Here is a 20,034-nt window from a genome sequence, read left to right as displayed (position 1 = left end):
ATTTCGACTTTTTTCTCAAAGTGCATAATGAAAAAAAAAAATCTTCCCCAAGTTATAACTAATATAGAAACATGCAGCATGTGTTGTCTTCATTCTAAGGCTTATACAAGACTTTTCATTTTTTGCAGCTCCAGACATATTTGTTTTTTGTGTTTTTGTTCCAATCCGGCTCTTTCAACATTTTGGGTTGCCGGCCCCTGTGCTACCCTGAAGATACAGGGTGGTCACAACAAACATCGATTTGATTTGGATTTCTCTTCAGCTTGAAAAGCTTTGCTGGATCGATCCTCCCATCCCTTCGCAGGGCACTGAACCTCGTGTTGGCCCGGCCACTCCCGGTGCCAGTTCCAATCCCAGATAAACCAGGACGGGTTGTGTCAGGAAAGGCATCTGGCATAAAACCTATACTAAATCAATAAGGGGAACATGATGCCTAGAAAAGACAAAAGCTTAAAGACATTTCTGCTGCTGAAAGTATTCTTACTTCACAACATTTGTTCTCACCTGCCAAACACTTTGCACATCCTGCACAACGCATGCGGCGAGCAACCATGTGTGTATTAACACACATGGTTGCTCGCCATGTGTTAAGACGCAGTTACATTTAATGAAAAATATTGCCTAAAACAACTCAAAATGCAGGATTGTAAAAGCCTGAAAACACTATGAAAACATATTATATGAGGTCTCACTGGATTAACTTACATAAGTTATCAGACAAGCTTAATAATATCAGACAAGCTTAAGAAATAATATCAGCAAACGCAGCAGATCAGATCAGGAGATGAAGCTGCTGCATGTGGTCATTTATAGATACTGTAATGACACACAGATGACAACCATTTAAAAAAGGACACATTTCTCAATTAATCTACATTGCCCATCCAAAAACAAAAAAAAAAGAAAAGAAAAGTTACCACCTGGATCTAACTAAGCAAATAAATAGGAGCCATCCATTGGATAATTATTGCAGGGATGATTATGTTTCAGCTGGAAACAAGTTATTAAACCCTTACTGATACAGCGAGGAGCTTCTCATTTCTTAAACAATTTATTTATTTCCATTTTTCTCTTTTTTTCTTTTCTTCCTCTTTTTTTCTTCCTTTTTCTTTTCCTTTTTAATCTCGGCATATGGACTTTTTTCTCGACATTTCTACTTTCACAAAATCTTGACTTTTTTCTCGACATTTCGACTTTTTTCTCGACATTGACTTTTTTCTCGAAATTGTACTTCAACATTAATCTCGACATTTCAACTCTTTACTCGACATTTCGACTTCTTTCACAACATTTCGACTTCTTTCTCGACATTTCTACTTCTTTCTCGCCAATTCGACTTTTTTCTCGACAATTCGACTTTTTTCTCGACAATTCGACTTTTTTCTCGACAATTCGACTTTTTTCTCGACAATTCGACTTTTTTCTCGACAATTCGACAATTCGACTTTTTTCTCGACAATTCGACTTTTTTCTGGACATTGACTTTTTTCTCGACATTTTGACTTTTTTCTCAAAATTGTACTTCAACATTAATCTCGACATTTCGACTTTTTACTCGACATTTCGACTTTTTTCTCAACATTTCAACTTTTCTTAAACAAACACGTATGTCAAGTGATGCTGATCTGTTTCAGAGGGGTCAAACTATTCATGCATTCTATGCATCAAGCAAAGAAAACATCTGAGGAGATTCTTTAAACTGCTACAACTGGGTTAAGAGCTGTCTGTCCAACGTAGTGATGCACCGAAATGAAAGTTTCTGGCCGAAACCGAAACCGAAAATAATAACAAACACTTGGCCGAATACCGAATAATATACCGAACATGGTTCTTCGCAGTTTTTCCATTTATTTTGCCAATTTTTTCACCATTGCATAAATCAAATAAATGTGCTTTAGGCATGCTTTTCAAAGAAAAAAATATTTTACAAAATTGCAAGGTAGAAAGTTACTGAAAAGGTATTGAACATGAACAACTGAACATTTTTTAATTTCCCCGCATTTTTAAGTATTCCAAACTTAACTTAAAACTTAACTTAAATAAAAAGACTTAAAATAAATAAATTAGCAAAATACATTTTTTTGACCATCTTTGAGCTTACATTAGGCCTATAACTGACTGCTGAAAAACTGTAACATAAGCCAAACAAAATAAAGAAAAAGAAAATCAATCTCTCTCCCATACAAGTATTAATATGGGAAATTGATTTTCTTTTTTTTTTATTTTGTTTTATCCACTTCTTTTGCGTCATCTAAACACGCCGTTATTAATTGTTCGGTTTTTTCCCCACTTATTCCACCGACCACCGAAAGTGTTTTTTTGCTATTTTCGGCCGAACAATTTCGGTTACCAAACATTCAGTGCTTCACTAGTCCAATGCATTATTCAATACTGGAACCATCATCTTCAAGGAAGAAAACAGACACCTTAAATGATTGTGATCAGCAGTCACTTGAACGTTTGGTGACATCAAATCCTAAGGAAGAAACAGTAGAAGTCATGGCTATGTTTTATAGTGAAACTAGGAATATTTCCACATGCGCGATGAGAAGGGACTCAACTCAAGGGACTAAACAGCTGTGTAGCCTTAAGAAAACCGCTTATCAGTCAGGGTGATCGGAAAAAAGATTTACTAGAGAGCATTCATATCGAGACTCTCCCATCAGCAATACAAGATCTCAATACAAAAATGAATGCAGCTCTGGACAAAAATAAATCTAGTGACATTGCAGAAGCTTATCGGACTGATACCACAGCGAATGAATCCGTAATCAAAGCTGAAGGCGTTCCAACGGCATATTAGTGTTTGACTTTTTTTTTCTCCCTTTGTATATATCCATTTAGCTCAATATCCTTTGTTAGGCAGGGATGGAGATGGGGGGGGGGGGGGGGCATAATCTGCCTAATTAACACTGGGTCGGAGGTGGGATTCATTACCGACAGTTCACCACTTCATCACAGGGCTAAAACTGGCAGACAACTGAGTCCCGACACCATTGGCCAAATTACATTCATCAATACACCCAACATGCACGTCTCTGGTCTGTGGCAGGAACTTGTAGCACCCAGAGCTGACCCACAGATACTGGGAAAAAAATATTACACCATTTCGTGTTTCCTTTTCCATAAATTCAATACAGTAATCCCTCGCTATAACGCGGTTCACCTTTCACGTCTCGCTGCTTCACAGATTTGCATCGTGTTCTGCATTCTGATTGGTCAAACAGTCTCTCTGCTTCTTCACTTCCTGTGTCAATAACGTTGGTTGCTTAGCAACAGTGATGAGAACGACCAATGAGCTTCAGCAGCAGCTCAAGAACGGGAGCCTTTGATGAATCGTTCATTACAGTTCTCAGATATAATCGATGGTGGCATGTCGGTTTATAAGAAGAACAAAGAGCGACAACAACGACCCATAACTATGTTCTTCTCTGGAAAAAACACACCTGCACCGCAGGTTTTAGAAGAAAAAGACGCTACAGAGCGAGTCAGGTTGCTACGACGGAGTATTAGGGCCAAACTAAGTCAAAAAAAAAAAAAAATGGAAATTACAAGAATAAAGTCATAATATAATGAGAATAAAGTCGTAAAATTACGAGAATAAAGTCATAATGTTGCGAGAATAAAGTCGTAATAGAATAAAGTCGTAACATTACGAGAATAAAGTCGTAACATTGCGAGAATAAAGTCGTAATTTATGAGAACTAACAGGAAGGGTGTGTTAAAATGTTGAATATTGAGCATCTTGTAAAGTTATATTTATATATTTATAATATATTTAATATTACGATTTTATTCTAATAAAGAATAAAGTCGTAATATTACGACTTTATTCTCAATATATTACGACTTCATTCTCATAATATTACGACTTTATTCTCGTAATATTACGACTTTATTCTCGCAACATTACAACTTTATTCTCGTAATTTTACGACTTTATTTTCGTAATTTCCTTTTTCTTAGTTTGGCCCTAATACTCCGTCGTAGGAAGCAGCAGCATCAGAAGAGCAGTGAAATACGCACAAGTCACCATTTGTCCTACTGTACTTATTGTATTTTTTTACATAATCATTTTTCATTTTCTCCCATTCAAATCCAATAACTCGGGTCGCGGTGGGCGGTGCTGATCTCCGCAATTTGAAGCCTTGTATAATAATTGTAAAAAAAAAAAAAAGGTTGCTACTTCGCAGATTTCACTTATCACCGGTTCTTTTTGGAACGTAACCAACGTGAAAAACGAGTGATTACTGTATAAGGAAACGCATTCAGTTATGTCATATATTTCCTTACCCAGTGTGTTATAGATGCCATCAGCCTCCTCCTTCACCAGTTCGTCCAGTCGCTCCATGTTCTGCACCAGCAGGGCGACCACCTGACCCTCCAGCTGAAAACAGGGCAGGTTTCAGTCAGGGTGGTCATTAAAACCAACACAAGACCAAAAATAATAAACGTGTGTGTAATATGACGTATGACTGGCAATGGTCAGGGTTCATACACATTTTAACCAACAAATTTCCATGACTATACATGACCTCTAAAACATCAATGTATGAATGAAATATAGGAATAAAACTATGTCAAAAGTCACCACAGTGGAGATCTAATGACAATTATGGTTTTATACAAAATAAACATTTGTTTAAACTAACATTGATATACCAGCAATATGTTGTAGTATATGTAGTATAGTAATCTAATATTGCACATCACATTAAAGAACAAATAACTGACGAAATTCACGAGGCATAAATGTTTCTGAGGTAATAGGGTCTGAAAAATGAATAAGCACTTTTCAATATGAAATATTTATTGATCAATTTTAAATCTACCTTATAGGCTGTTATTAATAAATCTTATCATTAAGTGAGAAAAAGAAATTCCATGACTTTTCCAAAACTTTTGGGGTGAACTCGTGTTTCCAAAACTTTTCCAGGCCTTGAAAATGATCAAATTCCATGACTTTTCCAGGTTTTTTCAAAACGTATGAACCCTGAATGGTTAATGGTGCTCATGGTTATTCTGAAGAAAGAAAAAACTTCCCTTTTAAATCTCACATCATTCCATTGTTGGAAGACTGTCAGCTTTTTTTAAATATTTTTATATTTTTATTTTATTGCACCAATCACCACAAAAAATTCCTTGTGTGTGTTAACAAACTTGGCAATAAACCCTTTTCTGATTCTGAACCTCTCTAAATTTTGCAACATTATGCAACTCGTTTTTTTCTTTTTAAAAAAGGGACACAAAGAAATAGTCAAAAGAAATGTAGAAAAAAAACAGACATGACAGACTGATGGCTCACTATTAGGTCAATGTCATGGCTGAGGAAACATGGATGTATTGAAAGAAGGTCTGACAAGAACCAAATGTTATCAGTCAAGTCGAGATTGGAGGCTCATCATAACCAAACAAAGTTTTGGGGGGGCGTTGTTGCCGGCAGGAAGGATAAAAGTACTATTACAGATGAAAGAAGACAGACAGTGAAAACAGATTTATGAACCACTGAGAGCATCGTGAATCATTTTGATTTATCTTATCAAGAACAGCACCTGGCCTTTAGGCGGCAAGGACAGAGGAGGTGCCGACATTACAGCACAAGACAAATGGAATCAACCAACCTTTGCTGCCCTGAAACTGCTTCTCCGCCAAGCCGCTGCAAAAACGCTGAGGTTATGGGCTTTCCAAGGCCCGTTAAATGGACTGTTTGTATATTATACCTTTATCCTGAGAGGGAAGCCACCGAGTTACTACTTCACCCACAGAATCGCCCGGAATGATCAGATTTTCAAGCACAAAATGCATTTACAGCGATTCACTGTATGCTCAGTTGCAAACAAAACAGGAAACAAAGTTTGGAAAGAGAGTTTTTTTTCCCCTCAATGCCACTTTTCCTGCTGTAAGTCAGCGGGTTAGTGTTTGATAGAATGATGAATGGCAGAGTGATACCCACTCGCCCTCATGCCGTTTATATTGCCATATTACTGCTCTGAACCGATAAACATGGGATATTCAGGTACATGACTGTCTCAGAAAATTAGAATATTTTGTAATTATTTTGTAATATATCGAGTGCTCTCGATATGAATACAGTACAAAAAATTAGTGTATGTTGTACTATTATACTAATTTATTGAAACACATGGCGAGTCAAACATTTACCAAAGCAGCTGCCAAACACTCCTAAACAAGGTAGCCGGAGACGTGGGTTGTGCAGAACTGCGGCAGTAAATCCTTCTAAAGAGTGGCGCTCCGACGAGGAGCTCCATTCTTTAGTAGGGATTTCATATGGATCCAGACCGTTAATAATCATTATTTTCTCCATATACCGCTCCCTGGCTTCCTTGTTTAAGGTATCCCGGTAAATTCCAGTTCCTTTCCAGCAGTTTAACATCATTTTTTTTTTTGCGTTCCGTCTGTTCACTTGGTGAAACAGAAAAGTGTCCCGTCTTCTCTCAAAACAAATGCACGCGACGGGACAGGATCTTTCCGGCAGTACGCGCTGGTGCTCATGGGAAACGTAGTGTTCATTCTGGTAAAGCACTACCGCTTTTGTCCAAAAGATGCTCAGAAAAGCTGAAATTTACGTTGTGCTGCTTTAAGTTCATGTTTTTACATGGTGAAATGTAATTTTCTTCCTCTAAAAAAGTACCAGTCTCTCTATAAATGTATGAGTTTAACCTTCAACTGCCAGTAAATCAGTTAAGTAGACCACAAACAAGCTTAATAACTAACTTACACATTTTCTAAAGCTTTGGTTTAGAAGAGCAATGTGACTGACTGTTCTTGACACTGATTTTTTTTTTTCATGTTTGGCAGATGTGACTGAGGAAGGATTAGATGTATAAATAAAATAGTGAGCAGTATTAATATATCACTGATGGCAAAAGGGCCCATAAAACCTCTACAGAGATAATCACAACCCCAAAACATCTCAACATCTACATGACAAAAAGAGCCAAGTGAAGTTCTCCCTCTGATTCATTAAAAAGACCAAGTGATGGAAGAGGCCGTATTATGGTTTTCCATGTTTTCTGAGTTATCTACAGTGCAATTATGATGAATTATCATATCCGTGGCCACGGGCGATAGATAAGGTCCTTGGTTTTCACGGTGCTGAGTTCCAACATGGGCTCTTTTTGAGGTAATAGAGGGCACATATCCCTGTGTGGTCACATTCTCTGGGCAATGTATTTCAGCAGGTTTTTGCTTCATTTCCCCAAGATGTTTGAGAAAAATGTGTTTTTGGTTGAAAATGAAAACAGGCAGGGTTAGGTGAAGGCAGTTTTTCTTTTCCAGGACAGTAATAGAGGTAATTTAGTCACTGTGTTGCTGTGTTTTTTGTGACACTTTACAGAAAGCTGTTCCAACTCTCGTATCTCGTGAATCTGGAGCGGTAAGTCACAGACCGCAGGTGCCAAGTCTCACACATTTATGCTCAGTCATGCTAGAATTGAGTTGGCAACTGTGTTTTACAGAAAATCTTAAAAACATAGCATTGATAGCATATTGACATATTGGAAATGTCTGTCTGACCAGCGACTGGGGTTCTGCATGTTCAGGACATTCAACTTTGCCCAACAGCCTTCTAGAGATCTGATCAGTCGAAACACTGACTGCGTTTACATGCATCAATAACCCTTTTCAAAGCCGAATATTGGCAATAACCCGAATTTGCACGGCCATGTAAACACCAATAACCCCTTTGAATAACCGGAATTTGCTCATATTCCGGTTTTTTAAAACCTGAAAATGACCCCTGGGTTACTCCTTTTAAAACCTGAATATTCAGTCATGTAAATGCCTAATGGAATATCCCCATCAAACGGAACATGAATTTGTTTTCTGCACATGTTCTGTTCACAAGGAATCCTGGTCTTTTGAGTCCAGGAAGTTCTTATAAACACGGAGAAACGCAAGACCAGGAGGAGACTAATCACTTCATAAATGTAATGAAGGATATGAACATTTCTGGATTTGTAGACGGTAGAAAGTACCGGGATAGAAGATTTACAAGAAGGTGAGAGAAAGGTTGTGCGAAGCAGCATTTGTTTTGAATTTGGATACAGGAAGAAGAAGTGGAAATGACGGGAATTGCGTCATTTTTTTCTCCGTGCGTCGCTGGTTTGATCCAGATATCCTGAATGATTAATCACCATGTAAACGGAATATTCCGAATGTTTCAGTAACCGGAATATTAGCAATAACCCGAATTTTGACTGTATGTAAACGTAGTCATTGTGGTTCTCGGGTTTTATCATTCTGATGTAATTAGTTTACAATAGATAAGTTGGGCAACAAATTGTTATGTTGTCTTGTTTTGAGCTTTATCACATCCAGAGTGAGTCTAATGGACCAGAGTCACTTGGTGAAAGAGCCAAGTAAATCTGGCCGTCATCTGCATAGCTGTGGTGAGCAACACTGTTCTCATGTATGATCTGCCTTACACCGTGTCCTAACTGCATACGAGCATCCAACTATCGCGTCGCACTGCGTGACATCGGACGCTCTCTGTCCACACTGAAAGCGTAAATATGCAGTTCTGTTACGTCACGTACGTATCAGCTGTGCACTCGACAACATCAGACTGGTGTTAGAGTAACACCGTGTCCTAACTGCACGCATTTCGTCTCATGTTTACCTTCAGCCACATAACAGCAACGAAGAATAACGTGCGCGCAAACATATGTCACACAATGCCTTTTTCACATCACATGGATTGTAAATACACTAAAACTTCCAGCTCTCTGTCCATCTCCCTCCAGCAGCTGCCACTTTATTGAGGTTTTTGTAGTGAAATGAGGAGGAATCATAGAGATAACTTCTCATTTCAACTAACTGGATCAGCCGTTCCTCATCATGACTGTTTCCTACACCGCTTTCAACGTGAACGACAGGAAGAAAATAGAAGCAGGACGTCCGACAAATGTTCAGCTCAAAACGGCGCTCGCGGCCAGTTAGGACAGTCCAATAGAAAATAAAGCAATGGAATTGATTTTGTCGCTGACGCTCGCATCGCATGCAGTTAGGACAAGGTGTTAGGGGAAGAATTTAGAAGTTGAACAACTGTGGTCCCAGGATCGAGCCTTGAGGGACTCCACAGGTCATGGGAATACGGTCAGACTTTTTCTCACCCCTGGGAACAGCAAAGCTTCTGCCTTCAAGATATTATGTGAAGCACCTGAGGAGTGGACCTGTTAAACTCCAACCAGTTATGCAGTTATGCTGCATAAAAATCCACTCTCCTCTGGAGATTTCACCGATTGACATTAGATGAGAGAAAAATGACGGTATTGATCCACCGATATTGCCTCATTATTATAATCTAAAAGTAGATTTTCCACTCACCAGAGCATCTATGAGCACCTCAGCCCCCTCCTCGCTCTCGTGGAGTGTGTCGATATCTGTCAGCTCCTGTAGCAGGTCCACCACGGCTATGGCAACATGTGCTACAGGTTTAGGACAATAAGACTGTGTGGCAATACTACTTCATTCATTTAGCACTGAACTGAACTTCTTCATCGGGATTATAACAAATCAAACTACTTTTGTCAAAACCTGGCACCACATAGCCCACAATGCAGTTGGACCCAAAAAGTTTACTCTGAGATTCAGGCAAAGTAGTTGAAATCTTAATAATTGTACTCTCATTGCTTTTTTATTAGTTCAAGATAAGCACTAAAAACATTTTTTTATTGTAACTTTTTTATTATTGCAGTAATTCTGAATAGGGCTGGGTATCGATTCAAATGTCAAGAACCGATTCAATTCCGATTCTTAATATTCAGAATCGATTATCATGATTTGATTCGATTCGATATTGATTTGGCTTAAAATTATTAGTTATTTAAAATTTTTTTGAGCTGTTGCCTGAATTATATGACTGTAAAATAACTAGTGAAACAATAATTTCACAATAATCATTGTGAAATAACTAAGAAATAAATAACTCAAACAGGCCTTTCAATATCCATTTAAAGTGCAAAAAAGAAAGAAATTGCAACAGTTCATGCAGTAAACAAATCATTTTAGCTTATCTAATTTATTCTGTCACCACGCACACATATTGCCATGAAGCACCTGTCATTTTTCAGAAATGTCACGACAAACTGTGTGTCCGAGTACTGGAATTAAAGTTCACCGAAAATGGTGAGAATAAAAAAAAATTTAAAAAAATCGATCTTTATACATAAGAATCGATTTTTAGGAATTAATATGAGAAACGATTCAGAATCTGAAAATCGATTTTTTTTCAACACAGGCCTAATTTTTAATAGTGTTTTAATAAATGTTTATAAATAATTTTAACCACCCACCTACCCACAATTTATTTTAAATTTCCTCTGTTCATAGATTAACATCTACTAAACATAATGCATAGCATATTTAAAAAAGAAAGCACACGATAGTTTTATGAATGTTAAAAATCCTGATAAAAAGCCCCAAATCCTTTAATATCGCTGTACTTTCCATATTTCATAAAGTGGGTCGTACTCATGTCCACTAAATTGCAAATTTATGGCAAGGTTTTATGTAAATGAAAGAACATGTAATGCACAACTTATTAAAGGCCAACTATTAAAGAGAGAGCTGAACGTAAAAGGATATCAGTGTTTTCATGACTGAGCAGCCCCAGCAGCGAGTGGACGGCGTTAAGCTCCACCAGCAGATGGTAAAGATCTGGCATCGTAGCGATCACGTGCATTTCCTGAATGATGTCGTTCAGATCCAGCTCAGACTCCATGAATCTGGTTTGAAAAACAAAAAAAGCTTAGTTAGTACGATACTATGTACTTTTTCCTCAACTTTTCCCTAATTTGAGCAGTCTCCGGATTAACTACTGAGAAATGTTCTGTGTGAAACACAGTAGAAAGCCCAAAAAACTGTAATTAACTTCAGAACATCCGACATATTTCCCTTAATTGGCATACAGTATGTTAGTGAGTTTTAATGAAGTCAAAGTTACATGACAAGTGAAACGATGTGCACTGCTGTAATATACTTACTTCTCTGGATTGTCTGGGAACTTTATCCTTAGCTCCTGATTTTTATACGATCTTTTCTCAAAGGTCAGGATCATTTTCTTCACTGAGCTTTCATCGACCAGTTCCGCCTGTGTGAAGGCGAGGAGAAAGGAAAAAGATGGAAATAAAAGCATATTATTTATATATACACACACACACACACACACACTTAAAGGCATCTGTTGAAGTAACAGTGTGACCTTAATTATATGTGAAAAGCATATAATTTCTGTCAGTCTGGGAAATTTAAGTACATTTTATCAAAAGGAGAATGTATTTGGCCTCCTAATGGCTTAAAAGTTGAAAATTGATGGAGAAATAATGACCAGCTGAGAAATGTCAACTGACTGAGATCAGAACGGGTCTGAGAAGCTCTTGACAGAGAGAATCAAAGGTTGCAGGCTGGAATTATAAGAACTGAATAACCAATGGAGGAATTGGAAGTGAAGACGCTTGGGTAATTTGGGTAAACTCGAAAAGAGTTACCTTTTCGGTGCATTCTAGTAGGGCTGGGGATCGATTCAAATGTCAAGAATCGATTCGATTCCGATTCTTAAGATTCAGAATCGATTATCAAGATTTGATTTGTTTTTTGAGCTGTTGCATGAATTATATGACTGTAGTTCTGCAACATATTAATACTAGTATTATATTGAGATTAAACAGCAAGTATTGCAGCTAATGATGCTGTAAGGACCAATCAGCTCCCAGAATGCTGATAGAACTGCTTTCAGAAACATCATGTGGGTCAGAATTACCAAACAGATCCAGGGAGGAAACAGAGACGGAGGAAATCGGTTTTATTTTTTCCCACATTCTGTTTTTATTTGTTCCATTTTTGGTCTATTTTGGTTTTTAATTTTTGAGCATTTGGTTTTTAGCATTTTTTGCAAATGTAACCCCAAGACAGTATATAAATTAATGAAATATAGACAATTTATGCAATTATAACCTAACACTTTAATGTTTTCATACCTTTAAACATATTTAAAAGGCAAAAACATGGCACCAGTTATTCTCGTATTCAACAAAACATTCCTTTTTTGGGGATAAACAAAAAAAATAACCAAAAGTTGTAACGTAATGATGAAAAAAAAAACATAAATAAATAAAAGAAAAAGAAAAAAATAAGTAAAAAATAAAAAATAAATAAATAAATAATAAACAAAAAAAAAATCGATCTTTAGTCATATGAATCGATTTTTAGGAATAAATATGAGAATCGATTTTGAATTGGGAAATCGATTTTTTCAACACAGGCCTAGTAGTTATCTAGCACCAAATCTTGTCTCAGTTGATCTTGTTTCTTTTCTCTCTTTTTTTTTTTGGACTACAGGAAGGCTTTCAGAGGAAACGTGTTTTTTTTTTTACAGTGTGTCACCAGAGAAACAATTCTTAACTGCCACAGCGAGTGGCAATGGCCGACCACTGAATGTGATTATTTCACATTTTCACCTTGTCTTGTCTCTCCAATATCACAAATGTGATTAGTTACAATTTCAAAAGATACATCTCCACATTTGCCACGAAGAACTTCAACATCTACACAACTAATCTAATTTAAATGTCATTTATATGTAAAAATCCAGTTTTAGACCACACAACATGCAATCACAACAGTGTATTGCAGATGATTTTCTATTATCATTTACTAAGCAAAGAAATTATGAACGTGTGACCACTGCTACTGTGCAAATAAATCTATTATGTTTTTTTTTTTTTACACAACATTAGGACCTCATAAAAGCCTTTTTAAAGTATATAATGAGGTGGCAAATTAGAAATGAGTCAACAAGTGGTGACAATTAAGGTTCAGTGAATTATAACAAGATGCAGTCATGCGTTGCTGTAACAAGCTGTGCTTCTCTGGGGAGAATGATGAAGAAACATGCTCAAATAGAGACGCTGTATTTTAAGAGGTAAAAAGAAACAACAACCTGTGTTGTATTTTAATAATAATAATTTCCATCCCACCTCAGGTTCTTCGCCGTCTTGGTCCATCAGTTTCTCTAAAACCATCTTCTTGTCCCCAGTCAGATCCTCGGCGTCTCTCGCGTCAACTCGTCCTTCTAACGCCGCCTCCCGCAGTCTGGCCAACTCCCTGGAGCTCAGGCCTTTCTGGTGCTTCCCTCCTCTGGAGTTCTCTTCTCTTCCTGCTGCTCCATCTTCAGAGTCTCTGGGACGCTTTGCTCCTCTATCCGGCTGAAAGATGAAAAAAAACATAATCATGAACATACAGATTGAATGTGCAGGAGAAGTATACAGTGTAAAGTGCCCCAAACCCTAAACAAAAAAAGAAAAACAAACAGCTGGCAAGCTGTGTGAACTGGAAAAATACAACTGCATTGGAAGTTTGCATGTACTTAGAAAGACAAACGTTTTTCCTCTCCATAACTGACAGTTGAGGAAACTCTCTAATTTAGGCAAGGCAAGTTTATTTATATAGCACAATTCAACACCAGGTAATTCAAAGTGCTTTACATCGCCATTAAAAGCGGCAAGACATAATATCTATTACATAAAATAATAGACACTAAATAACAAATAAAATGAAATAAAATTGAGAAAAGGTAAAATAATAAAAAGCACAAGTTGCTCATTTAAGAGTACGCTTAAATAACAAATAAATTAAATAAAATGATAAGAAAAGAGGTAAAATAATAAAAAGCACAAATTTAGGTCAGTTAGGATTCTCAATTTTTTTGTTGTAATTTAAGAAATTGTCAAAATATTTACATATTTCTTAGAGATTTTGTTCCACTCCTTTGTTCGAAGTCAGAGGTTTACACACTAAACGGGCTGCTTGGGGAATTAATTTGAGTTAAGGCTGAGTTATGGTTCTGTGTCAAAACGATGCCGTGCCTATGGCGTGTGGTGCGCGTCGACGCAGACCACACGCCGTCACTGACGTGCACCTCCCGAAAATTGTAACTACGCGTCGAGGCAACGCAGACCAAACGCAGACGAGAGGGCTGTGATTGGTTCGCTTGGAAGCAACGCATTTCCTGTTTCCGGTTTGAAGCAGTCGTGAACTTTCAGCGCTCTTTTCTTCGTGTATGTGTGATTTTTTTTGTTTTGTTGCACAATAGTTGTCCTTATCTCTTTGATTCACTGTGACCTGAAAAAGTCGGATAAACCATTCAGAAAAAGATTGCGAATTAGCGGTTACGGGGGGTACTGCACCGCGGAGAAATGGAGTGACGGAGAAGTCCGAAGGTTCACGACGGCATCACGGTGACGGCGTCGATTTGACGCAGAACCATAATTCAGGCTTTAATTGGAGCCGGCCTGTGGACCTATTGGTGCATCTTTAGAATCAAGGGCCTCGTTGTACAAAAAAATAAGAAAAGAAATCATGAAAAGATTTGTTGCCATTTTAAAGTCATGTTCATCTAGGATGCACAGATGCCTGAAAATCCCAGCATTCATTTGTTCAAACATTAATCAAAAAGAAACCATCACACCACTTAGGAAGGAGATGATGTCTGACTCCTAAACATGAGCTTGCTTTTCTGTGAAACCTGCAAAAGAACCTGAGGTTTGATCCTGGTGAAGATGCTGGTTGAAGCAAGGAGCAAACTTTCACATCACAATGAAATACGTACTAAACAGACATGGGCTGAAAGCCACAGCTGCAAAACAACCATAACAAGCCACAATACAGTTTACGCCTCTACGTGGAGTCAAATACCTGACATTTTAGAAATGGGAGTAAATGGGCAGCTCTCTGACTTATCTGTAACATCTACTGGCTCACCTCAAGGATGCGTCCTTTCTCCTCTGTTGTACATACTGTATACAAATGACTGCTGTAGCACTTTTGAAAACTGTCATATACTGAAGTTTGCAGATGACACTGTTATAGTGAGCTTGCTGAATAGTACTGAGACTTCACATGGTCCTGTGTTTGAATACTTTTTAAAATGGTGTGAGGAATCTTTTTTATCTTTGAATATCTTAAAGACAAAGCATATGTGTATGGATTTCATACGCGTGCAGCTCTCTCCTGTAAGTAAAGTGATTGAGGGTGAAGAAATTGAAATTGTTGAGTCTTATAAATATTTAGGCACTATTATTGACAACAAACTGTCATTTGGAAAAAAATTCAGACTCAAGGTATAAGAAAAGCGAGCAGCGCTTTTTTTGTCTTCGAAAACGTTCTAAATTCCAGGTGGATTCTTCCCTGATGACTATGTTTTATCGTTCTTTCATCAAATCTGTTATCACTTTTTCTTTCATTTGTTGGTTTCAATCCTTGAAGGTCAAAGACAGAAATTTGCTCAACAAGGTTGTCAGTCTAAGCAGTAAAATCATTGGGTCGGCTCAACAAACTTTACAAGAACTTTATAACAAACAGCTGATAAAGAACTCCATGTTGTCTGATTCTCACATCCCTTAATAAACAGTTTCAGTTTCTACCATCAGGTACTGCTTAGACTCCCTTTTGCAAAGACTAACAGATACAAACACTCCTTTGTACCCTCCGCTATTGTTCTTTTAAATGCCGTAAGGAAAAGGTAGTGGGTGAAAAAGCCTTCCCTCTTAAGCTTAGGTCTTTACTATGATGTCTAACCTATTGTAACTTATTATGTATATTTTATGTATATTTAACATTGTGTGCTTCTCCTGTCGCGACACTAATCGCCCCCTTGGGGACAAATAAAGTAATTGATTGAAAAAAAAAAAAAAAATGTGGTGTGGCCTGATGTGATTAAAATTCAACTGTTTGGTCATAGAGGAAAACCCCGAAAGTCTGAGAACACCAACCAACAGTAAAGTATGAGGGCGGTAGCAGCATGATGTGGGCCAGCTTGGCTGCAGGAGAGACTGCTGAACAGAAGAGTCTATGGATATACTGAAGCAACATGGGAAGAAATTAGCCAAAATGTTAAAACTTGGATGTGGCTCTAAATGTAAATTTGATTTTGAAGACAGTAGCCCCTTTCACACAGAGATTCCGCAATATTGGTGTAAAGAAGTCCTGCCAATACGCCGCCTTTGTTGGTTCACACAGAACCATACAACGCCGGCATAACGCCGCTCCCGTCTGTAAATTCACACAGCATGCCGGCGTTCCGCAATCAGAGGCGTGACGACAGCGTCAGCGCTGGCCCCGGCTGGCCCCGGCATGCCGGCTGTGTCATTCACACAGACCCCGTTTCGGCTCTGTGACTACCTCCGCTGCCGGCTTATTGGTGGGGCCACTTGGCCCCCCCATTCCGCCTCCGTGACTTTCACACAGAACAGCGAGGCGGCTTAAAGGCGCAACGTTCCCGCCTCGAACTGGCTGTGTGAAAGGGGCTAGTCATACTTTTGAAGCCTTGAAAAAAGGTCTATGACCGAAACGTTGGCCCAATAAACACGAGTACGGTGAGAAGAAGGTGTGCGGGAGTTTTCTTTTTAAAATTGGCTGCAGCTTTCCTCCTCTGACGCACCTTTCTGAATATCTGGTGTGCTAAAAGTTTTCTACTTCGAAGACAGTAATACAAAATTCTTTTATTATTCTGATTTTGATTTTTGGGAATCTTAATAAAACCTACAATAATACCTTGAGCGTTTTCCTAAAGGTGCAGTTGCATTTGCATCAGAATGCAATTACCTGCAATAAGTAGGTTTTGAGTTTTGCTTTAGACATATGGACATTTTTATATTCCTTGTTTTTATATTTGATCTGTCTGGATTTAAATGTGATTGCAATAGATGGTTATAGAGGCTTTATCAGTTACCTGCAAACATTTCTGAAAGGACGCATCTTTTCCCAGAGGTTTAAAAACTAGATCTGTTTAAGGAACATTTGGGAGTTATGACAATTTTTGTAATGTCTCTAGATGACTCTATGCATACATAAGTGGTTAAAAAGGACTGTTTGTACAGGAAGTGGCATCTACCCGACATCTTTTGGCCGTTACCACCTTGTAGTCTGTAAGAGTCAAAACTTAGTGAGGTCAGTTGTATGAAAGCAGAAGCCATGAACTCCCCTCCACTTGTCACCGTAGTTTGCACAACATTTATGTAGTTGGCTTTTCCAGACTTCTAACAAGGTGGCAGCCAGAGAGACATGTTAGGTAAGGCACTGCCTGGACAAACAGCCCTTTTAAGGCACTTTCTGTACACTAAAAATGTCAATCCTACCTTGGCCTGTCTACGGGGACTTGCTTGTAACATAATTGGAAAAAGCTTTTTGATTCCTAGTTTCTATTTTTCTGCAAACACATAATTCCTTCTCAAATAAAACTGCTTCAATTCATGTTGTTTTAGTCGCTAAAGACAGTTTACAATCCTTGCCATCAATTAATCAACCTAGGGTTGTTTTAACTCAGAATATTCCTATTTCATTTTTTATTTATTCCGATCATGGAAATATGCAAACAAAAAAAAACAACAAGTAAAATAACAACAACACAATCATCAACTAAAGCATATTCCATAACCAGAAATGAGCAGGAAGAAGAAAATCTTATTCTACCTGCCCCTCCCTCAAAACAAAATAGAACAATAATAACAGATGGTCTGCACAATTACAATTACTCAGTTAACATCACAAAGAAAGGAAAACAAAAAAATCAAAGATAGATTGTCCGTCTCCATACGCATTTATTATAAATCTTAACTATTTCATCCATACATTGCTATTTTTTTCTCATTTTTAAACTGAAATATGTTTATACAGCCCTTTAAATCATCATGTAATGAATTCCATAACTTAATTCCAACAACAGAAACACTGATCTGCTTTAAAGTTGTTCGGGAAAGTGGATGTTTAAAATTACATTTTCTTCGACTATCTTCATTATTTGAACTGAAAGTAAACATGTATTGTACATTTTCTGGTAATGCTTTACATTTAGCTGAGTACATAATTGTGAGTGTCTGTAACTTAACCAAATCATCAAGTTTCAGTAATCTTGATTCAATAAATAATCTGTTGGTGTTTTCTCTGTAATGTGTATTGTAAATAACTAAGTCTTTTCTGTAGTAAAAATAAAGGATTCATATTAGTTGGATATGTGTTGCCCCAGACTGAAACACAATAAGTTAAATAAGGCAAAATTAATGAACAATATAAAATTCTCATTACTGTATGATTTAACACAAACTTAGCCTTATTCAAGACTAAAATATGTTTGCACTTTTGATTTTACATGAGCTATATGAGCTTTCCATGTCAATTTCTCATCTATAACAACACCTAAAAACATAAATTGTGAAAACTCCTTCTAAAGTAAGTGATATATTTGTCTCTCTTGAATGGCCTATAACAAGCCCACTGGGTGCTGCCAAGTTAAAACAGCTCAAAAAGATTGTTTTAAACACAAAATGTTTATGTTAAAAAATGATTAATAATCTTAAATGTATATAATCTGAATACCATTTCCTGTACTATTGTTTGTAATAATCTTGATACACTTGGGAACTGGGTTATACATTTATCATCATCAAAACTACTTGCAGGTGAATGACATTCATCGACACGTCACAAAACATTCTAAACTAATTTAATCTTACCTTTAAATAAACCACACACTAAAACAGTCTAGTATTTAATTGGTTAAAAATTTGGCATAAGTTACCCTCATGTCTCTCACACAATATTTGAGGGGAGGTCCGCTGCATAAGCCTGTTGGGTTTTTGACTTCTCCTGTCACATTTTTACTATTTTAATTGCAAGTGTTACTTTTATTGTGTGCAAACTAATAAAATTAAAAAATTAAAAAAAATTAAATATTCTTAAATGTGTCAGACTTAATAAAACCAGGGCTCTACATGTAACAGACTGGAGTGCTGGTCTGCCTTAAAGTCAGAGGTTTTATTGTAGATGTTTCTAAACAGTCTGTAACAAAAACAGCAGTAAAAACATCCGGATCTGCAGCAAAATAAACTAGTATTTGAGCTAACATGCTAATTACTGACCGTTTTATATCGACAGACGACGAATAAACTATTCTTTTGTCATGCAAACACCATGCACAGGCAATTTACAAATGGTTAGCCAACTTACGTACACAAAAATAACAAAAAACCGAAGTTAAAGCCTGTTAAGATGAGTATTTCTGCAGCTGTGAATGGTTGCTACGGGCAACAAGCTGAAAGATATTTATTTTACAGTTTTTTAAGAATGATTCTAGGACGGTGATAAATACCTGGTAATTCAGGAGCTCTCCCACGTCCATTTTCCAAGGTTTTGAAGCTGAAACGGTGATAAAATCCTGCTAGGATATTTGAACAGAGTTTGCACAGTTAGCCGCGGGGCTAACAAGCTCGAGTCACACGTTTGCCGTAAAGCAGCGTCGTGCGTTGTCGTGGCAACGCGACGTCGTAAAGTTCTGCAGTAAAGCGCTTTTCCCCTAATACAGGACTGTCTCAGAAAATTAGAATATTGTGATAAAGTTCTTTAGTTTCTGTAATGCAATTCAAAAAACTAAAATGTCATACATTCTGGATTCATTACAAATCAACTGAAATATTGCAAGTCTTTTATTATTTTAATATTGCTGATTATGGTTTACAGTTTAAGATTAAGATTCCCAGAATATTCTAATTTTTTGAGATAGGATATTTGAGTTTTCTTAAGCTGTAAGCCATGATCAGCAATATTAAAATAATAAAAGGCTTGCAATATTTCAGTTGATTTGTAATGAATCCAGAATGTATGACATTTTTAGGGCCCGAGCACCTTCAGTGCGAAGGCCCTATTGTATTTGCAGGAATTTTTATTATTATTATTATTATTATTATTATTATTTTCCTGACAAAGTGATGGCCTTTTTGCCCCCCTTAACATGCCCAAAAAGTCACCAAATTTTGCACCCAAGTCAGGCCTGGCGAAAAATTTGATATTTAATGGTTTGCATTAATGGGCGTGGCAAAATGGCTCAACAGCGCCACCTAGAAAACTTTGTGCCTCAAGCCCCACGATACGGTTTGACGTACATGCACGAAAATCGGTACACACCTGTATCATGGCGCAACTGAAAGAAAAGTCTCTTGGCGTCATGCCCGAAACCAAACA

At 37.4% G+C, this 20,034-nt stretch overlaps 1 protein-coding gene across 1 annotated transcript in view; it reads right to left on the bottom strand.

Annotated features, from left to right (window-relative positions):
* The window catches only part of ctnnbl1 (catenin, beta like 1), a 107,681-nt gene extending 88,375 nt beyond the window's left edge, over window positions 1-19,306 (bottom strand). The window contains exons 1-6 of the mRNA XM_061735080.1: window positions 19,166-19,306; window positions 12,999-13,226; window positions 11,007-11,113; window positions 10,597-10,748; window positions 9,349-9,449; window positions 4,294-4,387 (exon numbers count right to left, since the gene is read on the bottom strand). Coding sequence (XP_061591064.1) covers window positions 4,294-4,387; window positions 9,349-9,449; window positions 10,597-10,748; window positions 11,007-11,113; window positions 12,999-13,226; window positions 19,166-19,195 — 712 coding nt within the window. The 5' untranslated portion in view covers window positions 19,196-19,306. The remainder of the gene's footprint in view (window positions 1-4,293; window positions 4,388-9,348; window positions 9,450-10,596; window positions 10,749-11,006; window positions 11,114-12,998; window positions 13,227-19,165) is intronic.
* Window positions 19,307-20,034: the final 728 nt, after the last annotated feature.

This window comes from Cololabis saira, chromosome 12 (assembly GCF_033807715.1).
Source record: "Cololabis saira isolate AMF1-May2022 chromosome 12, fColSai1.1, whole genome shotgun sequence".
Taxonomy (NCBI): domain Eukaryota; kingdom Metazoa; phylum Chordata; class Actinopteri; order Beloniformes; family Belonidae; genus Cololabis; species Cololabis saira.
The sequence above is the reverse complement of the archived record's forward strand: the minus strand, read 5'-3'. Positions and strand labels throughout refer to the sequence as shown.